This window comes from Tubulanus polymorphus, unplaced genomic scaffold (assembly GCF_964204645.1).
Source record: "Tubulanus polymorphus unplaced genomic scaffold, tnTubPoly1.2 scaffold_50, whole genome shotgun sequence".
Taxonomy (NCBI): domain Eukaryota; kingdom Metazoa; phylum Nemertea; class Palaeonemertea; order Tubulaniformes; family Tubulanidae; genus Tubulanus; species Tubulanus polymorphus.
Window position 1 is genome coordinate 40086 of NW_027437456.1, and position 19415 is coordinate 59500.

General features: G+C 35.6%; 1 protein-coding gene across 1 annotated transcript; it reads left to right on the top strand.

The window, feature by feature from the left end:
- The first annotated feature begins 6233 nt into the window (after positions 1 to 6233).
- Positions 6234 to 15461, top strand: LOC141914587 (uncharacterized). Its single transcript, XM_074805814.1, has 10 exons — positions 6234 to 6336; positions 6679 to 7723; positions 7805 to 7871; positions 8057 to 8107; positions 8444 to 8592; positions 8686 to 8857; positions 8933 to 9106; positions 9365 to 9433; positions 9506 to 9828; positions 15409 to 15461. Exons 4-10 carry the CDS (start codon positions 8076 to 8078, stop codon positions 15441 to 15443), a joined length of 954 nt encoding a protein of 317 aa, XP_074661915.1. The 5' UTR covers positions 6234 to 6336; positions 6679 to 7723; positions 7805 to 7871; positions 8057 to 8075; the 3' UTR covers positions 15444 to 15461.
- The last annotated feature ends 3954 nt before the right edge of the window (positions 15462 to 19415 follow it).

A 19415-nucleotide genomic window follows, 5' to 3' on the forward strand; every position in this document is an offset into this window, starting at 1 on the left:
AGCGTGATAAAGTAATCCTGTGTCCTCGAATATCATGATATGTAAATCTACCTGTCGGAAAGAGAGTGGGGAAACACCTGGCCTCCTCATTCTCAGTACCAGTCAAAATGTTTATTGGGCTATTATCTTCAGCAGGAGCCACACACAAAATGTCGTCGAAATGTGCGTCAAGAATTTCCTGGCCGATATTAATTGGTTGCAGGCAGGATTTCATGTACATTCCATGCAGATTTTCAGCATCAGTTTCTTCCTGGTAGTTGACATCATTTTGTCCTTGTGCTGTGGAATTATTGTCAAGATTGGGCAGTTCTTCATTTTCAATTGTTTCTGTATCTAATATCTCATCCTCAAGGGATCATCTCTCAGATACTTCATTGACTTCTTCAAGCGGGTTATTCCACTCATAGTTTAATTTCACATCTCGATAATGCGGATTAATTGATTTCAATGTACACAACGCGTCCATTATCTTTTTCTGCTCAACGAATTGATACTTGTAATGTCCTTTGAATGTAAGTTTTCGTTTCAATTTTACCTTCATTATTTGATCATCAGAAGAATTTCGTGGTAATATGTCTGTTGTTTTTTTTACATTGCTCGGAACACATACGACTGGCCCATGAGATCCGTGCTGACCTTGTTTCGGTAAAGCTATCATTTTAATGAATGGTATGTTTATTGAAACGAGATGAACTTCTAGCGAATTCAGTTGTGTGAGCATATCGGGAATACTTTCTAATTGCAAGTTATTTACAGCAGCTTCACAAGGTACAGTAGCTGACAGTAATTTACTGTGACAACAATGACATATCCATGATTTTCCACAGGGTTGATCTTTCAAGATACATGACTGAGAGCAAGTATTGCTACATGTATGTAGATAGGTATCTGTTATGCATTCTCGCGCAACAGCTTGTGTTTGGAACGTGTTTGGAACTGCGAGTACTATACATGCTAACATCCAATCTTTTCACCTGATTATGAAAAAGTAAACGTTGACAAACAGCACATACATATTCAGGGCCTCTCTTTGCTGTGTCCCGAAATATTGATATCACATAATTGAAATCCAATTTCTTCACCTTTTCATTTTCCCGCCTAAAATTATTTTGGCCTTTGATAAAATTTTTGAATATCGGGTCGTGTGCATACCTATCTATACTGTGGGTTATTCACAATATGTTGATGGTCCAAATTAGTTTTGTATTTGTCAATGCTGTAGCATTTGACCCTTTCTTGATGCTGAATGTCCTTTCGATATTTCCCAATACTGTATGTCTTAACGTGGTCTCGATGCTCAATGTCGTTCCGATATTTCTCAATACTGTATGTCTTAACTTGGTCTCGATGCTCAGTGTCGTTCTGATATTTCTCAATACTGCATGTCTTAACTTGGTTTCGATGCTCAGTGTCCTTTCGATATTTCTCAATAATGTATGTCTTAACTTGGTCTCGATGCTCAGTGTCGTTCTGATATTTCACAATACTGTATGTCTTTACTTGGTCTCGATGCTCAGTGTCATACTGATATTTTGCAAAACTGCATTTCCTGACTTGTTCTCGATGCTGAGAGTCACTTTTATATTTCTGTATACTGTACGCTTTCACCTGATTTCGAAATACATCATCCTGTTTATAGTTCATAGCGGCTTTCCTTTTCAGATTATTACAATAGTTACGATCATCGTGGTATTTCTTAACAGTATTTAATTTAATCTGCTGGCGGAATTCCAAACTGTTGCTGTACTTCATTTTTTTTCCCTGTGTTTTGGTTTTGGCGATAAGATTCATCGTTCTCATATTTTAGAGATGCATACGTTATCATCTTGTTGCGATACAGTTTATCCTGCCGATAGTGCTGATTATCGTAACGCCTTTTGACTGCTTTCCTGTTCCTGATTTGATCTTCACGTTTGTTATTGGTGGCATAATTTATTGAATTATACTCGTTCCCGCACCATGCGCATATTTTATCATATACATCAGAACAGTTTACGCACACAACAACCTCATAGTGCATACCACTACTGTTTCTAAGATAAATATTACCATTGGATTCATATTGATGTTTAACAGTGGCTAAAACTGAACCTGAAAATTGTTGCCATTGGTCATCTATATGCGTATAGATATCTATATGCAGTAAATCAGCTGTGGCCAATGTTTCAACTTCAGTCGCCCATGTCTGTACGTATTTCAACCGGGATGCTTCAATATATTGATCTACAGTAATATCTGGATTTCTCAAATGCGGTTGAAACCTCTTTGCGTTGTGTTTCATGTGGTTTACTACTTTTGTACGTATGACCCTGTGATAGTTTTCAGTTCCACAGATAGAATAAGAGATAGCTCTGAAAAAACAGTTACCATCACCTTTTATCTTATGGGTACTGCATGGTGAGCCGAGCGGTCCAGTATATGCAGGCATACAGTCATATCCTAGTTCAGCCATTGGAATACCTACAACAGATCGTGCTGGTATATCTAGAATAGAGCATAATGACAAACACTGCACTTTTTCTAGAGGTCTGTATACTAGTGAGGTGTGATGTATGGAGCTACCCACAACTATAACATCATCATCAAAGACTTCATTTAAATGGGACGGTTTTGGTCGATTGAGGCTGCGTGTGGTTAATGTTTCTCCTGTAAGATCCTTTTGATCACAGCAGTTTATATCAACACCTGTTATTTCATATTGCATCGGTTCAATTAAATTCATAGAGGCGGTAAGTCTGTGACAATGTTTTTCTAATTCATTTAAACTTCTATGACTTACTATCACGGCAAATCCATCAGCAGTCATCATTCCATTTGAGTCACGTGAATGAGAGTCGAATACCCAGTACACACCATCCTGATTCAAAACACAAAATGTATTACCAGCAAATGTAACAAAGCAAGCATCATATTCATCTAGTATTGTGTGTAAACATTCAGACAATTCCATAATTACACCAAACTTTCCGGCTTTCTTATGCAGAAGGCAGTTTGAATAGGCCACTGAACAGTGTTTTCAATAAGAGCCAGGTCCCAGACCTGTCTGTTGTTTGTAAAGGACCTGCCTGTTTTTCAAACCAGCTTTCATTTCAGGGACTGTGACAAATGGGACCCTCCTCTTTTACAAAGGGACCTGGCTTGTTAATTTCTTAATGAAAACACTACTGAAGTAAGTGGATATTTTGCTGCTGCAACATTATTTTAGTAATTACAACAAAAATTACAGCAAAATGTACCTGTAAATGCTAACTGGAATATTCAGTTTTCAGTAAAATATCCACTACTTGCTCGTAGGGCTGGCAGGCGATGCCTATAGGACATGCATGATCGTTAGAATAAAGCGTTCATAATAATTAGTGTCAACAAGCGTCATCCAGCGTCAACCGATCAGAATTCAACGTCAAGGGGTTGATTTAGGAACCCAAGTCTATCTAAAGTTAGGGACATACGAGTGTATTTTTTCGCCTGATCGCGACGATTAAATTCGCCAGCGAATTAGTACGTCTGATACGAGTGGGTACAGGTAGCGATCAAACCAAAATTCAGTCAGTGACTGCCACTTAGTGCGAGAGAGTTAACAAATCACATGATATCAACAATGCATCCTAGTGGTTGATAAAAATGCCATTTTATGGATCGCTCGGCGAAATTCGCCGAGTGCGGGCAGACGAGCTAATTTGCGGACCATTCGATCGGCGTAAATATCAAACAAGTTTGTTTGATACGGGCGATTCGCCGGGCAATAGTCGGCCGACGAAATCATCATCATCATCACCGTGAGTGGTGACACGAGCGATTTTTTTAGTCGATTTATAAAGTTGCCGTGATCGGGCAAAAAAATACGCTTGTGTGTCCCTACAGCAACATGAATTAAAATTAAAACTGACCAAAATAAGTAATTCGTGGAAAATGACTAACGAACTGCAAGATAAGCCTAATTTGTCAATTGACTTAGGCCTGGTATTGTCATTCCCGGCAGAAAATTTATTTAGAAATGCTAATAAGTTATTAATTTGTCGCTTGTTGACGTTTTTAAATCTTGACACAAAACGTTGAAACTTGGGTTGTTGACGCGCCGCTAATTTAGTAATTAGCATACCCAAAATAAAGTACTATTTTCTGATTAACCTACCTATCAAATTCGAAGGCCCTAATGCGGAGAAAATCTGATGCCAGGTTTATTAACACACGGCGAAGTTAGAACTGCCGAGTTAGACGAGACTAGTTAGTAGAGGATTATATAAGATTAAGATGCCTGCCTTCTCTCTCCAAATTTCGTCGATAACAATTTACCGACTCAGTGGGCCTAGCTGCGGCGCTCGTGCGCGTGTAGTTTACCAGTTTACTGGAAGCTCAGTGAAACGACACGATTGTTCACAGCGACGCTTCGCGCAATCCACAGGGACTTGTCACGATTGATAATGGATGAGACCAATGATGGGGGTACCAGTATCCCTGCTACTGTATAATAAAATAACAAGGGTGGCAACAAATTTTCAATCTGACAATGACTTCTCCACTTCAATCGACTGTAATTCCAAAAATTCTGAACCGATTCACATGAAATAAGCTTTAATACAACCTAGAAGACTTTCTGCTTCGAACGAGCCTTCAACCACCACTCTTGGACAATTATCTCACAACGAAATCACCTTTTTTTGACGAGAGATAGCTCAAAATGGAGGTCTACCGATTCTATGGTGGACAGCAAAATGGTCGTTTTTTTCACTTCAAACGATGATTTCTATGTGAGATCTTAGAGAAAACCCCAACAAACCATACATTTTTTAAAACTACGCGGTCATACTTGTACGCTTATTTCATTTATTTGTATAATCCACGCGATGGGTGAGCTCACAAGCTCAAAATCGAAAATGAGGACGAACACGGCGTTCAACTTGTCATCAACTGGGCGGCCATTTATCACGTGATATCGTAGTAACGGGCTAAATATTTCACGCGCACTGATTGGCTTAGAGATTTCGAAAAACATTACAAAATTTATTAAAAGTTCTGTTAATTAATAAAATATCCGTATTATGAAAATATAGTGCAACATTCGTCTGAGGGGTGGTATTATTAGTAAATATTTCCTTTTTTCAAGTCTACAGACGTAGACTTGTCGCGGTTCTATTAACATAGCCCGAACCTATTCACGTCACGTGATTAATGGCCGTCAGCGCGATAGTGCGAGGTGACTTTTTCGTATATTTGTTCGATTTTGAGCTTGTGAGCTCACCCATCGCGTGGATTATACAAATAAATGAGATAAGCGTACAGGTATGACCGCGTAGTTTTAAAAAATGTATGGTTTGTTGGGGTTATCTCTAAGATTTCACATAGAAATCATCGTTTGAAGTGAAAAATACGACCATTTTGCTGTCCACCATAGAATCGGTACACCTCCAATTTGAGCTATCTCTCGTCCAAAAACGGAGATTTCGTTGTGAGATAATTGTCCTAGAGTGGAAGTTAAAGGCTCGTTCGAAGCAGAAAGTCTTCTAGGTTGTATTAAAGCTTATTTCATGTGAATCGGTTGAGAATTTTTGGAATTACAGTCGATTGAAGTGGAGAAGTCATTGTCAGATTGACAATTTGTTGCCACCCTAGTTTTTTATATTATACAGGGATAGTGGACCTGGTCATTGATATTGGTTTTATTCATTCACTATCAATTGTGACAAGTCCCTGTGTCGCAATCAAACAGAAAGTTAGCATCAGAAGGATGGATCACTTTCAACGTACACAAAATGGCGATCGCCCTTCCGTTGAATTGAATTGCCGTTGTAGGGAATCGGCATACGAAACGGACGGCACTCGGACGATAGTCCGATCCGCGCAACAATCCGACGACCATCGTAACACCCCGAAATTGTTTATAGCATTGCAAACACTATTTTATTTAATAACGTATCATGAATAAAATTTAAAGATTGGGCTTCATGTATCAGGTAGGCTGTATGAATTTTTTTTCAGTTAAAAATGTAGCAAAATTGAAATTCTTGTTGTTGATATAATTCATTTGTTATATAGGCATTTCATTGATCAAATGAATATGAAGATCAGGAGAGCTAATCAGCTGCTTGAAGAAGTTTGTCAGGTAGGGCCTAAATTGTCATTGTTGTTGTGATGACATATTCTATGTCTTCAACATTTTTTAACAGAAATCACTTTTATTCACTGGTATTTTCTGTTTTAGGTTTATGGTTTTACAACATTTATCAGTCATGATGACTTTGATGAATATCTAAATGACTTTTTGTGTGCCGATGGATTTCATTTTAGTCGGCTTGGTATCAAGAAGATGGCGGCTTCTTTATTTGAAAACATGAGATGGTAAGCAGAATAGTATTTAATTGTAACCGCAAACATGGAGTTTTTCATTAAGACCTTTATCTCATGTGTGACCTGTTACTCGGGTTGGTTTTCTATAAGATCAATAAGCAGTAGTGTTTGCAGCTTTCGTTATCTGACTATATGGGTTATTGTGGTTGACAATTCTTCGAAAATACTGTTTGCTAATTATCTACCAACCGACCAACCAGTAGTTTGACCTAATAAAAAACATGCATTTTGTAATACATCGGTTGAGAATTTTTGGAATTACAGTCGATTGAAGTGGAGAAGTCATTGTCAGATTGACAATTTGTTGCCACCCTTGTTTTTTATATTATACAGGGATAGTGGACCTGGTCATTGATATTGGTTTTATTCATTCACTATCAATTGTGACAAGTCCCTGTGGCGCAATCAAACAGAAAGTTAGCATCAGAAGGATGGATCACTTTCAACGTACACAAAATGGCGATCGCCCTTCCGTTGAATTGAATTGCCGTTGTAGGGAATCGGCATACGAAACGGACGGCACTCGGACGATAGTCCGATCCGCGCAACAATCCGACGACCATCGTAACACCCCGAAATTGTTTATAGCATTGCAAACACTATTTTATTTAATAACGTATCATGAATAAAATTTGAAGATTGGGATTCGCTTGGAAATATGACACATATATTTCATGTAAATCGGTCACTTGAAAGAAGAAACAATTAATTAGACCGTTTGAATTTGATTTGTATTTATTTAATTCCGGGATTATAGACTGGTTGCCTGTCCCATTCAAATTGAAGATAGATACCGGTAACCAGTCTACCTGGATTAAAGCTGTATAGGCAACAAACTCCACATTCACGAATTACGTGGCTGTCAGATTGCAAAAACCGTTTAATAAACAGACCGCATTCAAGCAAAAAATGGATGCTGAAACCGATTTTTCAAAATGTACGCCCCTAGTGGTTAAAATAGGAACTAATCATGTGAGGGGTTCGTTCCATTTAGTAACCAGGTACATGTGAATGAATTTTTATAGAAATCCATTGATACTCCTAGTCGATATAGATGAAAATGCGTTTTCCAGGGTATTTATAACTGCTTAAGATAAAGTAATGAAATATCGAATGCTTTCATCTTTTGTCTCTCCAAATAAGAAAATTATCATTTTGCCGTAATCTGGCCAATATTAACACTTGGTGAGAAAATACTTGTGAAAAGATAGTTGGATTTATGCTAACAACTTTTTTATTAACCTTGAATAATGTAACCGAAATAACTGATATTGATTTTCATTACAGGGCCGAAGTCCAGTGAATGTGCGGGATGAGATGGTGTGCCTTTTCAGCAGACTACGATCATTCAACCCACAGTGCCTGATATATGTATCAGGTAGGCTGTATGAATTTTTTTCAGTTAAAAATGTAGCAAAATTGAAATTCTTGTTGTTGATATAATTCATTTGTTATATAGGCATTTCATTGATCAAATGAATATGAAGATCAGGAGAGCTAATCAGCTGCTTGAAGAAGTTTGTCAGGTAGGGCCTAAATTGTCATTGTTGTTGTGATGACATATTCTATGTCTTCAACATTTTTTAACAGAAATCACTTTTATTCACTGGTATTTTCTGTTTTAGGTTTATGGTTTTACAACATTTATCAGTCATGATGACTTTGATGAATATCTAAATGACTTTTTGTGTGCCGATGGATTTCATTTTAGTCGGCTTGGTATCAAGAAGATGGCGGCTTCTTTATTTGAAAACATGAGATGGTAAGCAGAATAGTATTTAATTGTAACCGCAAACATGGAGTTTTTCATTAAGACCTTTATCTCATGTGTGACCAGTTACTCGGGTTGGTTTTCTATAAGATCAATAAGCAGTTGTGTTTGCAGCTTTCGTTATCTGACTATATGGGTTATTGTGGTTGACAATTCTTCGAAAATACTGTTTGCTAATTATCTACCAACCGACCAACCAGTAGTTTGACCTAATAGAAAACATGCATTTTGTAATACAATGATATGTATGTTGTCAACTTTTCAGGAATTTACATGATTGCTATTGAACTGCTGGATGTTTAATTTTTTTTAAATTACTATCTAAAGGAAACCGATGCAAGTGTGTGAGGAGAATTTTGCTGCAGATGACTATGACTTCAACTATCCTCCCTTATCTAATTTCACACGTCCAGTGGAAGTAACCAATGAATTTCCACGTTCATACTCGAGTGTTTGTGCTTTGCAGCCAGCATTATGTAAGTATAAGAATGATACTTAAAATGGCATTTTCAGTTTAACGCATTGGAACATGTAATGAAAAATATTGGATTATTTTCATTGATTTCAAGCTGAACCAAAATCTGAAAGTGTAGTGATCTCATGTAGACGAACGAGAATCATTTCAAGGGTTAAAACTGACAAATCAACGAGTACCCGACAATCTAAGAAGAAACATCTCAGAAGACGACATGTGAGGAAACAGACAACAGTGAAGAACACTGATTTTAGGACTACAAACCGGTAAATAATCATGATTCCAGATACCATTTCTTCAGAATATTCAATGTACCGCAATGTAACCTTTCTATTTTTCAGGTGTGATTGTTTAACTGTGGAGAAAGTAAAGAAGGATATTTGGATTGGTGAGCAGTCTTCAACATATGCAGCTGTTCGTCAACCTGCTAAGAGACTGGAGTGTTGGTGCAACAAATTTCATTATGAAAATGACATGGAATTGTTAGATCATGTGATAGATCACCATGTATCAAGGTAAAAACATTGTAAAGCAAAGCTGAAATTATTTCTAAAACTTATTACTGTATTTTCAATGAATATGAGTATCTTACTTATATTCATTGCCTTACTAAGGCAGAATACGCAACAGCTGCACTAATGAATTACGGAATAATAAGTTATTAGGCTCTTAATAATCTTTTTGGTCATTTTACTGTTAGTATGATGTTGTTTGACTTGTCTACTTATGAAGTTGTGAATATAATTAATGCGAGATTTTAAATTTCCTTTCAGAGAAAAATTGCTGATAGGAAATATAGAACAGAATTGTAGGAGCAAGAAACCTAATGACATTACATCAAGGTAAATATCAATTTGGGTGGTCATGAAACAATAACATTTCCCTGATTGATACTGATGGAAATTATTTTTAAGGTCAAGCGGTGGTGGATATGAAGAGGAAGTTATATTGATCAGCGATGATGAAACCAGCGACGTGAATGCAGAGACTACAACTAATGAGACAACAACACTCAGCGATGGACTTGAGCATTTTTCAACATTCAATATTCCAGAAACCAGATCATCAACTAGTGTCGATTTTGTTATTTGTTCTGAAGAGTGCGAGAAAGCAGATCAGTCAAGATACACACCACCTTTAAACCAGCTAAACCACATCAAAACTCAACTTCAAGATAGACTGACAAGTGGAACAGGGCACGCACATGTAAAACTTGATTATGGATGCTTTAGTTTGGGTGAGATAAACAGGTTTATTTATATTTTAACTATTGTCAAAGCAAAGACAAATGAATTTAAGAAAGTATGTGACTGGTTTAATTCTGAGCCCTCCAACCACCCTCTTACAGAAACAGTCACCAGTGTTAATAATTTAAGATATTTCTTTGAGTGTGTAACTAAAATGGCCGATGAAAGATTCATTCAACTTATGAATTACAGTGCTCAAGTTGATGAATTGCAAACTATGTATTTAGATAAATGGTATGAAGGTTCGATTATGCATGGCTTTGCCAGTTTGATTAATCATACCTCTCCCCATGTGTTTGCTGATATTATGAATCAGACATTTTCCCTGTTAATTTCTGACCGTCTTTTAAAAAGGTTTGGAACTATTGAACAATGTGATAGAATGATTCTTTTCCTTCATGTTGGTTGCATTAATATTACTGTTTTAAATGCTCACAATGCTAATCATTGGGCCCTTGCGGTTTATGATAAGGCTAACAACAAGCTTTTTTATTTGGACACATTGGGATGGTCCTGTCCAATAGCATTAGTGGCTAATATCAATGAATTATGTTCAAATTTAAAACTACCATTGCCCACTCTAATTTGTTGCCATGATGCTGAACAGCATAATACAAGCCGCCCAACTGTCAATTGTGGTAGGTGATGTGCACCTCTTTATCGGATTCAAACATGTGGTTCTGTCTGCGGTCCATCTGCTGTTCTCATTGGATGTCTTGCTGACCAGGATATTGAGGAATTTTCAAACCTAACTAGTTTCAGTCCTGTATCTTCAAAACTTGCGTATTTACGTGATATAAGCAAACATTCACATTTTATACGCAAAGTTCTTATTGACTGGATAATTGGACAATCAATTCAGTTGAGTCATATTTTTTCGACTGAATCTCCAGTGATGCGAACAGAGAATCGTTTAGCATCTAAACTGAAGCGGAAATGTACGAAAATAATCTCAATTCCTGATGATGATGATGATGATGATGATGATGATGATGATGGTGATGGTGATGGTGATGGTGATGGTGATGGTGATGGTGATGGTGATGGTGATGGTGAGAAAAACGTCATTCAAAGATGATGATAAAATTACTCCAGTATGCCATAATATGTCCACAGTAAGTCATTCAGAATATACACACATTGACCTCAAGAAATCTCAAGGCCCTACTAGAAACAGCCCTGTAGTAGATGGAAAATGTTTTAACAAGGTAAGTGACTTGATAAGAGGGAAACCAATGATTCATCATCGATACAGGTACAATAAGCATACATTGGAATTGAAAGTCACTTTGAAAACTGGAAAGCGGTTGCATAAGACATTCTTATGTACAGATGCTGGTAATGATGATAAAGTTTCAATGGATAAAATCAATGAGTTTTTGAACAATGGGGAGGCTTGTAATTGGATTCTAGAATCAAATAAAATTCAGTGGTAAGAAGATGGTGTATTAGAAACTGGTGTAGAAACCAAAAATTATTTCAGTAAATTTACATTTGATATCACCAAAAAAGTAAAAATGTTTGACAATAAAAATGTGCGTGCTGTTTATCCAGGGAATCAAACAGCTATGAAGGTATCGGTTACAGAAAAGGCTGGATGGGGGAAAACTCATAGATTTGATGAAAAATATGAGTTCATATCAGGAATCAATGAAAAACCTGATGGAAAAATTGTTGAATTGATCATAAAATGTTCATCGAAATCAAATGATTGTCGCTCCGCATGTGGTGAATTACTTAGTAGTTTAGACAGATCAACAAAAGCTATGAACTGTACTGCATGTGGTCTAAACTTAGAATTGCCTAATAACATTTGTGAACACTGTGCATCTACGTCGAGTCAGAAATGGATTTTAGATGTTAATGGTAGAAAACTTTGTAGTACTTGCTACAATTATAAATTGAGAACAAACAGGGATCGGCCAGCCCAGATAAGATTAAATAATCAATCAAAACGCTTTCATCACCCTCATCTAGTTTGCGATTGGAAATTAAAGCTTGTCTTATATGGTGATAACCTTTCAATGTGGAAGGTATATAAACATTGCGATAATGATAAATATCATAAGAATGTTCCTGTACAATTAAATAAGCGTCCATCCCTGGCAACCAGAGATAAATGGGATCAACAACGAATTGTACTTAAAGCTACTCCAAAACAAGTTCTTTCTGCTACAAACAATCAACAGAAAGTCCATTTGTCAAATGAAAATGAGGAAAGCTCCTCATCAAATCATACATTAAAGCAAGTAAGTGATCGATTGCGTTATATCGATAGGGAGGCTGTTAGAAAAAGTATGCGAAGCCAAGATGATATCCCTTTGATTGGCTCAGATTGGCGCAATACTGAAAAACTATTAGAGACTGAAGTAGAATCGGTGATTTTATTTCAAAGAGGAGATCGCAGTTTTAAAAGAAATTATCATTTTGTATTAGCTCCTGAAAAAAATCTTTCATATTTATCAAAGTTTGGGCGTTCGGTTATAGGAATGGATGTTAAACATGATTTCAATGCAGTTAGATTTAAAACAAGCTTTATTACATTTACTGATAGTTTAAATGAAGGTCGTATAGCAGCAGCTTCAGTGAGCAATTCCGATGATGCAGATTCGCATGCTCTGTCGCTTCAGATTTTATGTGCTAATACACCTTGTCAAAGAAAAGAATGTCAACATCCTAGAAAGTTCTATATATACAATGATGGCTGTGGTTTTTTCTCAATCCGTCCATGTTCTTTCATTCAAGCCCTTTCTCCTCTGGTTCAACATGACAAAGATACTGCCCTTAAAAGGGGAGCATCATTAAATGGTTTGCTGTCTGTACTGTGTAATTTTCATGCTTTACAGTGAATTCGACGTACTTTGAATGACAATTCACAATTGAAATTGCTTATCAGGCCATTAGAGAAAGGATTTAAATGTGTTATGCGCTCATGGGATGAACCTTCTCGCAATATCCTTGCTAAAGAATTTCTTAAATTTATAAAGAATAATATCCCTTCAAATTTACTAAGCGATGACTCAAAAAAAAAATTTGATAAATTATCTTGAGACAAATAGGTTTTCATCCGAAACATGGTCAGACATATTTAATGCTGCGCCATTATATCGTACCATAGCTACTGAACGTCACAATCCCCTTCTTATGACAGACAATGTTACTGAACGAAAATTCAAAGATATAGATTCAACGTATTTAAGCAATCATCTCAACCGTTTGATTTCAATTTTTGTAGTAAAAATACTCCGTTATGTATTTGATAATGATTTAAAAGCGGCCAATTTAAATTACCAAAAATCTTCAGAGAAGATTCGAACTATACGAAAGAAGACATAAGTGCGAGAAACCTGTGATAGAGCACTTGAATTAGTAAAGGGTGGATTTTTGGTTGCGTGTGATGGAGATGGTTGGGGTGTTTTTGAAAGTCCTCGTAGAAAGTCGAATAGAAATAAATGCGGGTCTGAAGATCTATCAGATGAGCCGCTGCCTGATCAATTTTTGAAAGTGTCAGAATGTTAGAAGATAGATTACCATCAAGTACACCTATAAGTAGTCAGTTTCTCTCCTCCTGTGATTTTAATCAGATCTCTAATGAACACAGTTATGATATGATCAGCAAATGTCGCAGTTATGTTGGAGACTTAGATTCACTTGCTGCGAGACTTTATTTTAAGTATTTATTCACCTTGGTTCCGGATGCAATACAAGAGAAAATAGGCGATAATTCTCATATAGTTAATCTTCAACTAGGTATTTGTAGCAGCGAAGCATTTATTATGAAGGGTCAACCTTACTTCTGCAAACATCTATTTGCCCTAATGGCTCACAACAAGAAACTAAACAGTGTTGAAGCAATCATTTTTTTCTCAGAGTTTAAAAAAAATCATATACTTTGATAGTTCATTTAAAAATGTTGACTGCCTTCCGGAAGTCATGGAAGGCAACCTGGATCCGCCCCTGATAAATTAGGAAAAACGGTACTCGATGAAAAGATTGACTTGTCACAAAATGTAATTAGTGAACCAAAATAAACCAGCTGAAAGTGAATTGCAAGTGAATCATAATAAAGAAAACCCCGACTTAGGTATTGATAATGAAGATGATATTGGTAATGATGACTCGACTGTAGATAAAAAAAACATGTGAAGTTACTTCAGACCTAAAAGAAACAAATAAAAGTGTTCCTGTCAACACAAATAAGACAGTTCTATGTTCGTTATGCGTAAAAAATAATTCTGAATCTCCTTATATTTGTTCAAGTCGTCCGGAGCTTGATAAACATATATCTGTTGTCCATGACCTAAAACTTATCATGTGCTCAATATGTTGGGCATCGGGTGTTACTTTATCTTTTCCTAGTATACCACATTTAGAAAAACATGTTAAACTTGTACATAAATTCAATAGAGTTAAAAGAGTTAAATACTCAAAGACTAGAAATAAGAATGTCACAGAAAAAATATCAGAGGTAAATAAATGTAACAATGAAGTCGATTTGGAGAAATTAACAAACAATATTGGTTCCCCTGGTATTCGAAATATTGCTAAGTTAAAACTAAAAGATGTCTGTAAAGATAAGAAAGAGAAAAGTCCATCTGAGATTATGGCAGAAACAAAAATACAAACACAATGGAGGTGTCCTGTATGCAAACAGAATTGTAGCTCTAACCCAAGTAAACATCAATCAATTGGGTGCGATACATGTGACCAATGGTTTCACTGGAAATATGTTGGTTTGACTGATGAACCATTGACTGAGAAATGGTTTTGTCTTTGCTGTGACCCGAACATGTAAATTCCTTCGATTTTGCTTTGAGAAAGTTGCGGAGCGAGTACCTGGGAATAAAAACGTGGGAAGGGTGATTTCTCTGTGACTTTTTTGAAGTGCAGCAATTCTCTTACAAGAAAAACAAGAAATCAAAGTCTGTCACTCCAGGGCTGACGTTTTCTTTTTTTACCGCATTATGTGATAGTAGATTTCATTGAGTGAAAATTGTTATGTGATAGTAGATTTCATTGAATGAGAGTGGTTAAGTGATAGTAGATTTCATTGAGTGAGAGTTGTTATGTGATAGTAGATTTCATTGAGTGAGAGTTGTTATGTGATAGATTTCATTGAGTGAGAGTTGTTATGTGATAGTAGATTTCATTGAGTGAAAATTGTTATGTGATAGTAGATTTAATTGAGTGAGAGTTGTTATGTGATAGTAGATTTCATTGAGTGAGAGTTGTTATGTGATAGTAGATTTCATTGAGTGAGAGTTGTTATGTGATAGTAGATTTCATTGAGATCTAATGTTTAATACAAACTTGTGGATTCATCAACATCTTTCTTTTTTCAGATGGATTTATCTGCATGTGGGTTTATTTATCCCTTTTCTTATTCTGCCCATCCCTCTCAACATGTACCCTCATGTATTTACATTCCATCACATTGTGTTGCGTAATAGTTATTGAAATAAATATACAGCTGTACAATTTAAACTTTCATCTCTTTTAGCTTTATATGGTATTGTATATTGTATAACAATTATCAAAATTAATATTCAATTTAAACTTTTATCTTTTAGCTTTATATGAAAAGGTAATGAAATTCATGTTTTAACTATATACATGTACTACACATTCACTTGTAAACATTCTTGCACGCGTACAATATTCTTCGTGCTGGTTTCTTACTGGTGCTTTTGTTGCTTAGGTTTAATATCTCACATCTCTATGTACAGTCAACCCCCCTCCTCGATATACTGCGCCCAAATCGGTGCAGGACAATTTTCGCTGTGTAAAGAGTATGGCAGTATATCGGCGTGTGTTTTACTATATATTTGTATGGAGTAATACATAGAGCAAACCTGGTCGTAGGCATGTGTGGCGGTATATGGGAGGGCGGGGCGGTATATAGGGGTAGACTGTACTTCTTTCACTTTAATATTATTTATATGATTTATTCCAGTGGTATTGTTTTCTCTTTACATCTTTGTTGTTCTTGTTTTACTTTGATTATAGACGTATTGTTTTTCTATACATCTGTGTTGTACTTTTTCTACTTTGATATATTATTTATTATAGATGTATTGTTTTTCCCTACAATTTTGTTGTACTTGTTTAAGTTATGTATTGTTTTTATAAATCCTCGGTAGAGAGTCGAGTTAAATAACCATAAAAGCGTAAACATGATGCATCTCATTTTCAAATGAGGAAATAAGTTTATAAATAATGAACGTTTTCATAAAACAAGTGACTACAAATGGATAACAAGATACCTTGTTCCTGAAAACGTTCTTTATTAATGAACTTATTTACTCGATTGAAAATGAGATTCATCGTGTTTATACTTTTATGGTTATTGTTTTTATACTTACATCTTCGGTGTACTTTCTCACTTCAATGCATAAATTGATTCAAGATGTATTGTTTTTTTACATTGTCAGTGTACTGTTGACTTGAATGTATGTATGTTTTCTACGTGTATGTTTTTTAGATGCCCCAAAAGACATGTGTACTTTAAGATCATGTAAATCAAATGATCTTCAACCTTGTAATTATGGCTATTTCCAAAATCTCGATGTATTAATTAGGCAGCCAAGAAAATTCACCCCAATCAGTCGCTTGCCGGTTCAGACTGACTGAAGATTGTTTCGAATGAACCGGAACCGAATTTCCCAATTATGTACTTCGATTTAAACAAAAAATTCTGTAAACTCGACCGCCGATCACACAACTATATCTGTACTTCGATTTCCGATTTCGAAATTAAACCCCCTGTTTCGCTCCCGGCAGGTGTGGTGGGTTTGTCTCAATCGAAAGATCGAACGAAATTTACCAACCAAATAAATAACAGGGACAATCCCTATTTTAAGATAAAAAAATATCATGTAAATCAAAAAATAATCTAAAACCAATTGCTTAAATGATGTGTTTTGGTTTTGCATCAGTGTCTTTGTACACTATAGATAGGTAAACATTGAAGTTACTGGTATTGCTGTTAGCATTTATGTTGACAAAACTATAATGGTATCCCCTAACTATTTTCTAATGTACATGTACTAGAAGTTAAGCTAGAATAATTTTGGAGCTTGGTGCATTATTTTCCACAGATAACTTAGTAGATCATTGTGCAGTATTATGAGAATAAGTTGGTATTATTGCATTCACAATTAATTATGATTAAAATTAATTACAATTTATTAATATTGGTATTATTGCAATCACAGAGGTACTTTTATTTCACTGCTTTTGTGGCTGTTGTGGGGTGAGTACCTGGGAACTAAAACGTGGGAAGGGTACTTTCTTCATGACTTCCTAGAGGTAGTGGTTTAATTTTTACCACTAGAAACTTGTTTGATAAAAACATTCTGTCAACTATATGTCTAGATAATCTCATCTTATGTTTATACGAACAAGTGAATTATTAAAATAAATTGATTCCATTCATATTATATATTTCTCTAGTTATTCAATCAATCAGGAGCCTAGTTCCATAGGTGTGAGTTATGATTCGACCAATTTTAACCCACAACCAACACAACAGGATCACAGCATTCTACGATTTTGCCAATAATTGCTTAAGAGGATCATTTGTATTTTTGAGGATGACAGGTGTTCAAGTGGGCTTCCTGTAAGCTGAAGATATAGGTCTATACCGGTACATTGAAAAAAATGATGTATTTTTCTGTTACTCATTCGGGATTCGAACCTTGCACATACATACACCCTGGGTTTATCAAAGTTTATTATTTCATATTCGGGATGCTATAACATTTTTACACGGCAAACAATAAACCAGTGACACTTACATCATTAAAGTTCATGTCGAAACGGTTTGAAATACGATGGGTAATTTTCGGGATTCGAACCTAATAGCGCCACTTAAAAGATGAACCAGCGCAATAAGATCAATATTTCATCAATATTTTACGGGATTCGAACCTAATAGAAATTGCGTAGAAACTACAGCGACTTATAGTCATTAAAGTTCACATGCTGTTCACATGTAGTGACGCATGCGCCCTCTGCCGATTTCTCGACTTAGAGCAATTTCCTGCACTGACTAATGCACATGCGTCAGCTAGAAACGGAGACTTGGGGAACTTTACGGTTTTTGCGATAACTATAAGATTACGCAGAGCAAAACAGTTCCGTCGGTTCCGCGATGTTTATAGTTCCACTTGATAGTAGTGTAAATTTTATTTGTTTCACAGCTATGATTTTCTAATATTTAACATTAAAAATTTAAAAAAGTAGTTTCACAATAGATGATTTGATAGCAAAGGTAAAGGGAGTAAAAATTCAGTTAGCGTAAGGATACGCAACAGAGTGATGACGCCTTTAGACTGGTTACCTGTCCTATTCAATATCATACTCGCTTGCCAGTGGTCCAGTATGGCTCTCCGAACGAACTCGCTTCCACCAGCAGAATGGCTTTAGCTTAGTGGCCGGCTATTTATACTGTGCTCAAATGTATTTGTAAAATACGTATGGAGGACGATTTTGAATGTCGACCAGTCACTGTCTGAGAGGAATTAAATGTCTTTGCACAGATATTATTGCTATTAGTATTAAACTACCAGTAGCAATTATCAAAAGAAATATACTGTTTCAGGTGGTTTTGCAAAATCATTGAAGACATCATTGAAATCATTTAAAGCCTCTAGAAATATTATTTCTTGAGTTATAGAGGTACCAGTTATAAAGAATGCATACGCCATATATATTAAGGAGTAAAAAGTAAACAAAAAACATTTTCTTTATTTTGAAAAGAAAACATTGCAATATGAAATAAAGTACATGTAGATGTAAATTATAACATAGAATCATGGATGATGAAAAATTGAATTACAATAAATAAATTGTACAGTCATCATGTAATCAAATATCAAACATCACAGTGTTAAAATAGGACAATTTTTACACAAACCAAATTTAGCTAAAGCAACATTCGTGAATCATATAATTAGAACAATTAAATTTGTACGGTAACAGAAATGACATAATGAGTCATAGTCATGTTGAACAATTTCATGTAAAATCAGAGCGGAGTGAAGTAAACATAAACTTACATGTAAAATGAAGAGATTAAAAGTTTAGGAATTTTCAATTTTGCATGTATAAGTCAAAATTGTTTCTATAGAACTTAGAAATTAAGATTGATTTGAAGTTAGAAATTGTGTTACGGTTTCACAAGTCGCAGTTTGGGTTTTTTATACGTTAAGCGTTGTAGTAGGGCAACCAAAAAGAATAACAGTAATAAGCAAGTTTTCAATAATACTTTTGAAGTATAATACAGGTCTTTCTAAAGATAAAGTTTGGACTAAATTGTGTTCTGGCAACCATTTTTTGGTTCATGTGCCTTTTGCATAAGTATAGGTCAGACACAAGCCTAGAAGCAACCAATTGACGTAACAGCTTGTCCTCAGAAAGTAATGTTGATAAATAACGACGGCAAAAATGATTATCACATATCTGCAACTGTTATTTAGTAGGATGCAACATCTTTTTAAATAAATACATATATTACTAAAGGAAATACACACGGAGTAGGAAATGAAAGTGTTGACAATATATAAATTATACAGAC